This window comes from Propithecus coquereli, unplaced genomic scaffold (assembly GCF_000956105.1).
Source record: "Propithecus coquereli isolate 6110/MARCELLA unplaced genomic scaffold, Pcoq_1.0 Scaffold19, whole genome shotgun sequence".
NCBI classification, from domain to species: Eukaryota; Metazoa; Chordata; class Mammalia; order Primates; family Indriidae; genus Propithecus; species Propithecus coquereli.
The window spans coordinates 3,307,829-3,317,791 of NW_012143856.1; the positions used below are offsets into that span (position 1 = coordinate 3,307,829).

The 9,963-nt window shown below is 42.8% G+C and overlaps 1 protein-coding gene across 2 annotated transcripts in view; it reads right to left on the reverse strand.

Moving 5' to 3' along the window:
* TIPARP (TCDD-inducible poly(ADP-ribose) polymerase) overlaps window positions 1-9,467 on the reverse strand; it is a 32,870-nt gene extending 23,403 nt beyond the window's left edge. The window contains exons 1-2 of one of the 2 annotated variants that reach the window (XM_012642937.1): window positions 9,096-9,467; window positions 4,975-5,933 (exon numbers count right to left, since the gene is read on the reverse strand). In XM_012642937.1, coding sequence (XP_012498391.1) covers window positions 4,975-5,894 — 920 coding nt within the window. In that variant the 5' untranslated portion in view covers window positions 5,895-5,933; window positions 9,096-9,467. The remainder of the gene's footprint in view (window positions 1-4,974; window positions 5,934-9,095) is intronic. The other variant, XM_012642938.1, reaches the window with a different exon arrangement.
* Between the last annotated feature and the right edge of the window lie 496 nt (window positions 9,468-9,963).

Below are 9,963 nucleotides of genomic sequence, written 5' to 3' on the forward strand. Positions count from 1 at the left end.
TTATGTGCAGAAGTTTTAAATGCTGAATGGAGTTATGACTACAGGTTGAGCATTCCTAATCTGAAAATCTAAAATGCTCCAAAATCCGAAACTTTTTGAGCACTGAGATGATGCTCAAAGGAATGCTCCTTGGAGCATTTCAGATTTTGGATTTTGGAGGTTTAACTGGTATAATTCAAATATTACAAAATCTGAAAAAAAACTTGAAATCTGAAATACTTCTATTCCTAAAAACACTTTGGATAATACTCAACCTGTATTTTTTTTTCTTATATATAATAAAAAGAGTTTTGTTTCCAATTCAATGATAAAAGACATACTGTATAATGCAATTATTTTTAGGGATTGCCAGATAACCTTATAAGCTATTTCCTCCAACTGTCTAACTTAAAAGTTATAAATCTGTGCTTTTTGGCAAGGTTCACTTTCATTACCATAAATACAACAGGAAAAGACTGACCTCAACCTGAAGCCAGGTGACAGATGCTTCAAAAAGTCTACTCTGTTTATTGATAAAAACCCAGAAAGAGAATAAATGAATGATTGCCATTGAGTCCCATGATAGCTCTACACAGACCCAGTAACTTCTCTGGATTAGTATAGATAGAAGCCAATTAGTTTTATTTCATATGTAAATGGCAGCATAAAGAAGTACCAAAAAAATAATTCATTGGATTGCTTTATCCTAAAGCACAAGGCACACATTTTAAAAGTCACTTCAAACACAGCTCTTGCTTATGGAGCTCTCTCTCTTTCTCTTAGGCAGGAATTTTTAAAATAAATTCAAACTCATCCAGCTGTGTATATTCAAGAAATACCAAAAAGTCACAAGGCAGAGTAAGTTTCAGCTGTTCTCCTCTCTCCAGTGTTATCAATAACACATAATGAGTTAGTTCATACATCATCACAGCTGTGCAGGCCAGAGTTAACTTGGCTAATTTAACTATTCCAGTAGAGTTCAGTCAGGAGCTTGTTCTAGTTAAGATAATTCACGCTGCAAGTCATATAGAATATAACATTATACGCTTTTTATTATCATGAATATGCATTTCTCCTTGCCTTCTTACACAAGAGTTTCTGTGAAGTCATCTAATGGTATTGTCCCTTGGACAAATTTAAAAAAAGACTTCTTACAGCAATTGGTAATCAAAATCACTCAGCAACTAAGACTATGACAATACTCTAGGCTTCAACCTTAAGCAAATAAAACTCCCTCTTTTATCAATAAGGATTAATTCCAAAAGAAGAGGAAAGAACACTGTCCACTGGAAAAAATTAACCATAGATTCAGGGTTTGGAACTTTCTTTTTCAACTCTGCCCTCTTTCGATACATTCAGAATTAGAAATAATCATCAGTCATATTTTCATCTGTAGTAACCTCCAAAATAAGGTCTGCAGAGTGTCCTTTCTTGATGGGTGGCAATAACTAGAAGACTATTCTGGCACACTTTAAAATGAATGTAATGTGAAACCAATGGTGATCTTGGATGCTAAAGAGAGATTTGCAGAGCCTCCACAATTTCAATTATCCACAACAGTATTTCACACAGTGAGCGAGGCTCTTTTAAAACTGCTTAGTTCTGCTATCCAATATCATTATCTACTAAGGATGAGTGCCTAATGTTAGAGACTGTGTTTTTTTAATCGAAAACACAACATTCAATGTTGTTTTCTCAACTGCATATTTGGAATTTGGAAATTCTCCAAGGCCCATTCCATGTACAGAAAAGAAGCCTCAGTATCTGTATCTGGGGAGTTCACACACACAACTCGCATACAGTCGACGTTGGCAATAAATATTTATAGATGTACAAAAGCAGAATGAGAAAGGAAAGTAGGATTATATCATAATTTCATTACAATGAACCAAGTAAGCATTTATTACTGAAATCCTTTTTAAATGTTTTTAGTGTCTAAGCATCATGACTAAAAAGTTGGAAAGGACCCGTGAACTTATCTAGCTCAACTTCCTTTCCAATTCCATTCCTGAGAACGAAATGAACACTACACATCTAATTTAGATTAAGTTGGTAAATTCAATACACTTCCAAAGCAAAATAAAGAATTGTATCTGCACAGTTTGAAACTATGCTTTCGTCTCTCCTACGGACCCAGAACTATGAACTTTCTCCAAGTTGCACACAATGAAGATGTTATGGGTATGGAATATAATGATTTACCAAGTCATATAAACTAATGAAAACACTGGGATAAACAACTGTCATTCATCATTCATTATTCCTGAATCCAAAGACTGCCAGGTCTGACTTGGACATATACACAGCTGAACACACACTTCCTGGTTATATGCAATCTGAACAGATAGACCAGCTTTACAAGCCTGACCACAGAGATTAATAGCTTTAGCCAAATAATGTGGTAACCATGTGAACCCGGGCTGCTCCAGCTTGTTTGTGAATCTCTCAGCAAGGCTCAACATGCCGTTATCTGCATCTTGTTGCCAGGAAACACAACATCGCTTTGGAATACAAGGAAAACCAGGTTGCAATGACCACAGGTCAACTTCCCAAGAGCCTAATTTGTGACACTTAGCTATCTACAATATTGCAAAATTTTTTCCTGTAGTCCTGAGAGAAGTTCACTTTACTAGTAATTTAATAGTTAATACTTTTTGCTACTTTATCAGGGCAGGGCCACTTATTACCACTAACAATGTAGTGGCAGCAATAGTAATTACAATAATAATTCACTCACATACATTGAATATTGCAAATCAAATATTATTTTAATCACACAGGAGAGCTTTTCCTCTCCCAAGTGTCAGGTAAACATTAGTTTACTTCATTAAAATTGACATGGAAATCGAACATCCACTGCAGCTACTTTATAACTGATCCAACAATGTATGCTTATGAGCCTTTATCTGTTTATTCTTCAGCAAAATAATCTTATTAAAGGATAAAATACCCAATATGCTGCTGATGTGAGAGTTCTTGGATTTTCTAGGATCAAAATGACTATTTTTCCTTGCTCATACTAACAGAATGTAATGTGTTGGACAATAATCCTGCTAGTTTCTTCCTGACCAATTCAAACAGATAGAAACTTAATGTACCAAGATGCTGAAGTACTCAGCAGGCTGGAAACTTGCTTCATAGGGAAGTGGAAGGCCACTGTTCTGCAGAGTTTTGCAATCTGGAGTTGGAAGGATTAGGGTGGCTTTGAGAGTACATAAAATTAATTACCCTTGACATAGCAATTAGAATTGCTAGCTCATGGGCAAGAGAGATTTTGGACAATACCTTATTAAGAAGATGTTTAAAATAAAATGTAAAACATTTTTCTTTCTTCCAAGGCTGTTTTAAGAAAGTACTCAGTTTTATTGTAAGTTTTGCTACCCAAGCAAAGTAGAATCTTGAATGCATTATATTATCAAGATAATAAATTTATAGCCAGGAAAACTACATTCTTGATATGACCTTACTTTTATCCCAGGGGGTTCCCTATGTAATACCCTGATCTTAGGCTTCATACTGTTTCTCTTCATGTTCCACACTTCCCCTTTGAAACACAAGATGCAAAGTTCTAGTCTCATGATAGTTCAGGTGTTAAAAAGACACATGGACCTATGTACTGTAACTGAAATATTGAAATACTGAAAGAAAACCACTTACCCAACACTAAAAGGGAGCAAGAGAAGTTTAAAATATATATATATATATATATATATCAGGTTTCTGTAATGCCAACAATGCTCTGGCACTTATCAGAATACAGAAGGCCAACATCAAGACTAACAGAATAAAACACTTAGAATTGGTTTATAGCCACCATTTGCTGACTCTCCAGACATCTGGGTAGTATAAACTATCTACGAACGAAGATGACTCTCAAGGAAGTTTTTCTGAGTTGGTACAGTCTGTATTTTCCCCCACATATAGGTCGTATCTCTCAGTACTGTACCAGGCCATGCATTATCCGTGAAGCTGTCAGGTTGCCTTCATGATCTCCCAAGTCAGGTAGCAAGGAAAGAAGTACTCTTCTCTTCCATATAATTTTAATCCTCACTCTTGGTCATACATAAATAGCTATTATGTATTATGTACACATTTTAACTCCTCCTACATTATAGGAGAAATCTAGAGATTAATGCTTACTATATAGCCGTTTTTACACTAGCAACTTTACCTGTGGCAACTAATCATTTTCATTTTAAAGTTCAATTAAAGAAGAATTAGGATGTGGAAATATCACTTCCCAGTCAGTAAATATTGCTTACAGACATCCATACTAAGAGAACTGAGTTATATATATACATATTTTGTATATCAAAAGTCAAGGATAGTTTTTTTCTGTGAATAAACATATCCATTAACATAAATCCTCCCTTCACTCATTGTTATTAAAACTGTTCCAGGTTTAAAAAAAATACTCTGAATTGTGGAACTATTTATTTTATCTATAAGATAAACTTAATGGTAAAAAGCTTCAAGGAAACTACGAAAAGATTGAGAAGTATGGGAGGAACTTGTGAATCACTCACAAAAAAGTGTTTAAACCATTTAAAATGAAAAGGGCCACAAAAATCTCCCAACAATATTACTTTCTTTTAAAAAAATAGGAGCTACTCAATATGCAAAACTTTAGACAAATTAGGTATTCATTATTTATGTCATAATAATATTCACCACAGACTTTCTTTTAAAAAGCTCTCCTGTGTGAATAATATTTGATTCATAATATTCAATGTATGTACAACTTCTTAGTCACACACATATTGAACACAGTGACATCTGAATTGTTCAAATCATAAAACCTTCATTGTTTGGTTGGGTAAATAGCCTGCATTCAACCACCATGAAAAATCAGGATAGCATAAAGCCCAAAGAATAACAGTAGAAAAAAGAATAAAACCTGTTACTACTGAAAGAAACTACTCCACACTAAGCTTTTAGCTTCTTTACCTTCTCTACAGCATTTAAAAAATTTTACAAGTTGTTATAAATACATACCCATACTTCATTCTCATTCTATCGTTTTCTGGGTTACAGTAAAATCTTTCCAAGTGCTCCTGAGAATCATTGGATACACTCTGCCACTTTTGAGTAGTTGTCCTTTTGATCTGCCAATGATATGGCAAGACTGTGTGGTGCTTCAAACAATCCCTGCCATAAATACAAGTGCCTTGCAGAAAGTCCATGCAGATTTCAATTCCGTTTTCTTGGTGAGTGTGGTACTGTAGCTGGTTCACCAGCTCAAACACGAGGTCAAGGGAAGCCTCCTCACTTTTGTCCTGGAACAGCTCAGTACTCAACTTATCACTGGTGTCCAAAATGTACTGGATTGTAAAACTGTTATCTTGGAAAACCCCTGGAACATAATCCATGACTTTGTCTATGCAGTCAGGACTAGTAGGAACATCACCTGAAACTGGGTGCAAAAGGTCAGTCTGGAAGTGCCCTGGTGTAGAATCTGCCACTGTCCCATTGATGGTTTCTGGTGAAAAGCTGTGATCCTGGATTGGAACCACCTGTTCTGGAGCATCAGTGGAAGGATGGGCTCCTGGTATTTGGCTCCCAACATTTGTTCCATCAGGAATCAGGACAGACATATTGTTTTCTGCTGGTGGGCATGATGCATTGATTTCCAGGGGTTTTTTCACCATAGGTTCGTGTAAGCTGTTCTCATCTGCACTCTGGTTCCTAGATCTAAAAACCCCATCAAGTGAGCCAGATTCTAGTAAAGTATTTAATATTGGCCTCAAAGACCTCAAGGTTCCAGTTCCCAATCTTTTCTGATCCTGCTTTTTCTTAAAACAAGTCTTCAATGGAGTGATCTTCTCAGAAAGTCTCATTTGGCATGAAAAGTCATCAGGAGGAGAGGGAGGCTGCACTACACAGTCTGGCTCAGATTCTGTGGTTTCCATTTCCATGATGTGGATTAGCTCCAATTGCTCCTCAGTTTAAAAATCCTACCAGGAAAGGAAGGAAGATGATCATTTACACACTGACAACAACTGGATCACATTCATTCATTAAAAATGTTTTGTTTTGCTCTGTGATAGAGGCCATGGAATCATTTCCTCTTATACTATATTTAGCCTTTCCCAGTCAATTTTAAATTTTACTGAGAAATCAAGGCTCCAAGCCGGGCGCGGTGGCTCACGCCTGTAATCCTAGCTCTCTGGGAGGCCGAGGCAGGCGGATTGTTTGAGCTCAGGAGTTCGAGACCAGCCTGGGCAAGAGCGAGATCCCATCTCTACTAAAAATAGAAGGAAATTAATTGGACAACTAAAAATATATAGAAAAAATTAGCCGGGCATGGTGGCGCATGTCTGTAGTCCCAGCTACTCGGGAGGCTGAGGCAGGAGGATCGCTTGAGCCCAGGAGTTTGAGGTTGCTGTGAGCTAGGCTGACGCCAGGGCACTCACTCTAGCCAGGGCAACAAAGTGAGACTCTGTCTCAAAAAAAAAAAAAAAAAAAGAAATCAAGGCTCCAAAGTAACTAAGGCTATTCAAAAACCTACAGCAGGTAAAGGTAAAAGAGAGAGAGTCTTTCAATAAGCCTTTGGCACTTATTTGTGGACTAAACATACGAGTCTGTAATTTTGCTGGGGTATGAATTTTTACTGAGGCTAGAGTAGGGTGGGAAACGGGAGGCAGGAATAACTGTGTCTAGATGATCACAGCAGGGAAGCCACATCTCTACTCAGCTTTGTGGTTCTCTTCACAGTTGTTTATGTACCACCTGTCTAATGAGTTAACAAAAACTTAAGTTTCTTTGTGGGGAAAAAAAGTTCAAATGAAAGTTAATCTTCAAAGTTAAATAGTGAGTGAATCTGGGGTGTAAGAATATACACAGGAAACAGGGGCTCTCAATTCAAATACATGGAAGAAAGCCGGGAGGAGCCTGTTAAGCACTCCTATATTCAGAAAGTTCTAACATATTCCTGAAGAATGTTAAGGGTCTACTTTTGAAATCCCCAGAAGCATTACCACTACCAAAAGAACACCAGACTGGGTGTGTTTAGCAACAAAAGCCACATCAGCAACAACCACTGCACACTGTGCTAGAAACCAAACACAACCTCGTAACACAGAAAGGGCCTCTAAGTCCCCGCCTTCAAAAGTCATATATATGCATTTTTAAAGAGGCAAATGAAGGCATATATAGAAAATTAACACAAGAATATAAAACACACTCCAAACTTCAGATTCCTAATGAAATGCTGAAAGAGACTTAAAAAAGTGCTTTCTTTCAAGACTCAGACCCCTTGAAAAAAATTGAAACTTAAAAGTATTTACTCAGATTGTGCCAGGTGAGAAAGGGACAGTGATAAGCAATTAACCCTTTTCTCTCTTGTCCAACAAACCAAAAGATCCTTGAAGCAAGAGGCCATGACTTAATCGAACACGCATCCTAGATGCCCAGTACAGTGCCTAGCACAATGTACACTGTAGGTGTTCCACAAATATTTCGTTGGCTGAAATACCGAAAGCACACATTAAATGTTTAGTTCTTTGTTGTTTATGGGTCAAAACCAACAAAAAAAGATAAAACTGAGTGCCTCCCCAAAAATTAATATTAAAGATATAACTGGAGAAAGTCATGAATCTATGCGTAACAAGTGCACAATAATCACTCAGAAAAATAAAATACAAAGCACGGTATATAGCAAATTGTTAGCGTATATGTAAGCACAAAAGGAAAAGGTAGAAAAAGGAGAGTTCAGTTTGAGCTGGCATTGTCAGGGAAAGCTTCACGAAGGAGGAGGGACCTGACATGAGACATAAATCAAGTGGAAAGCAGCCAAGCCAGGCGTTATTATTCATCATTCAGTGCTATTGCCTCAAGGCAGAATTGGCACAGATTGTGGTATTCCCTCCCCACCACACCAAACCGGCCTATGCCTTCCCTCACGCACATACACACCAACCACTCCTATCACACCTTATCAAGGCAAAACAGACACCAAACCAATTTTATTTATACGTGTGTGTACACACACACGAGCGCGTGCAACTTTTCCTATTACTGCCTTTCATCAAACTCGGAAACAAAACTAGGAGGAAGAAGCAGCGAACTAGAGAAGTGGCTAAGCCTCTAGAACCTACTTCCCGAATTAGTTTGCATAACAGAAAAATAAAGATCGGAAGGACACGTCCTCCCGTCTCTCGCTGCAGGCGACCCACTGCGAGATCGCTCGCCTAGGGACTCCGGGGATCTCCGACACTCCCGGACAATTGCACATTCCAAGGAAACCGCCCGCTCCACACTGCGCTCCCGCCGCCGCGCAACACCCAGGCGCCGACCTGGGTCCGAGCGACGCCTCCTGCCGGCCGCGGCGGTTTACGCAGCTCCGAACCCCGCGCCGCGCCAACTTGGCCAAGAGCGGCTGAGGCGCCGCCCGGTCGGACAATTCCAGGTGTTCCCGGGCATCCCTGACCCCTCTGCAGGCGCCGGGGCGCCCCTCAAACCCAAGTCCGGCATTCTCCTGACCAACGACCCCCGGCTTCCCACTCGCAGCTCTACATTTCTTCTTCACCTCCTCAGGAGCGTCCGGCGGGTCTCGGAGACTCGCAGAACTGAGCCTCGAAGCGCCGGGGAAAGGCGGCGGGCGCTCCTCGCGGCGGCCGGGAGGAAGGCGAAGACTTGTGCGCCCTCAAAGTTAATGTGAAAACAGCCTGCAAACTTCTCGGCTGCAGCCCGGAACGCGGGGCCGGCCGGAAGTCTCCCGCAACTGCCGTGCCCTTCTCCCGGATCTGCGAAGGGCTGCTCCGCGCCTCAGGAGCGCCTGGGGTCTGCCCCGGGGGAGGCCGCATAGACGTGCCCCCGCCCTGACGAAGAGGGAAGGGGCAGACGCCAGCGACCCCAACTAAGTCCTTCAGCGTCTTGGTCTAACTTATACACCTGCCGGAGGCTCTAAGTGACTAAGGAGTGTACACTAATTCCCTCTTTCTATTGATGGGATCCGGGTGAATTTGGCAAAAAACGGCAGTCTAAAAATCAATCGCCCTGATCTGCAGGAGCCCGGCATACTCCCGGCGCGGGGCCAGCGCCGCGAGGCCGGCTCCCGCCATCCCGGCTAGGGTCCCTCGGCCCCTCAGCGCCCACTCCCACTCGGAGCCGTTTACCTCAACGAGATCCTGAGGGACCCGACCACAGGAGCCGCGTTGCGGGCAGCGTCCGCGCCGGGGCTCGGCGCGGAAGGAGGGCGCTGGTGTCTAGGGGTCGCAGGCCGGCGACGCGGCTAGCCGTGCACGGGCCATTCCGCCGCTGCGAGTGCAGACACACTCAAGCGCGCTCCGGGACCAGCTCACTCGCCTGTCACCTCGAGCTCTGCTTTAAGTGGCTTCCGGTCGCCTCCTCCCTACGGCCCCGTCGCGGAGGCGGAGCCTGGGCGCCAGGGGGTGGGGTGGGGTGAGGAGGCCGGGCGCTCAGTGGGTGCTGAGAAGGAGCCCCGCCCCGCTCGCGCGCATGCGCGCTCGCTCTCGGGGAGGTGCGCGGGGCGGGCGTGCGGTGCCCTTGTGCTCCCGCGAGGGGGCGTGTCCTTTCGCGGCCGGCTGTCCCCGAGGGTCCGTGTCTACGCGCGTCTGGGAGCGCGCGGCTGTGAGGAAGGGAAGCGCGCGCTGCGTGGGGCGGGCTCCATCTGCCTGCGGACAGATGGAGGGTCACTTTGTTCCAAGGAGACCTAGGCACTCGAGGGCGGTTGTGAAACGGAGCGACCCGTTTCGGTGCGGTTGGCTTTGTTTATTTGCCTCTTTACAGACGCCTCCAGCCCCTGACGCCGCCGGTCCCTGAGAGAAGGCATACGGCTGCCTCCGCCGCTGCCGCCAGACGAGGTCGCCTGCCCCGCGCCGGACGGGCGGGACAGATCTCACCTGCGCCGGCGCCTCTGTATCCGGCCGCTTAGGCCGCCTTGCTGAAGGGAAACATAGCTTAAGGGTTTTGATGATAGAAGCGCGTAATATATGGGATTTAAAGACCACAGACACCGTAGTG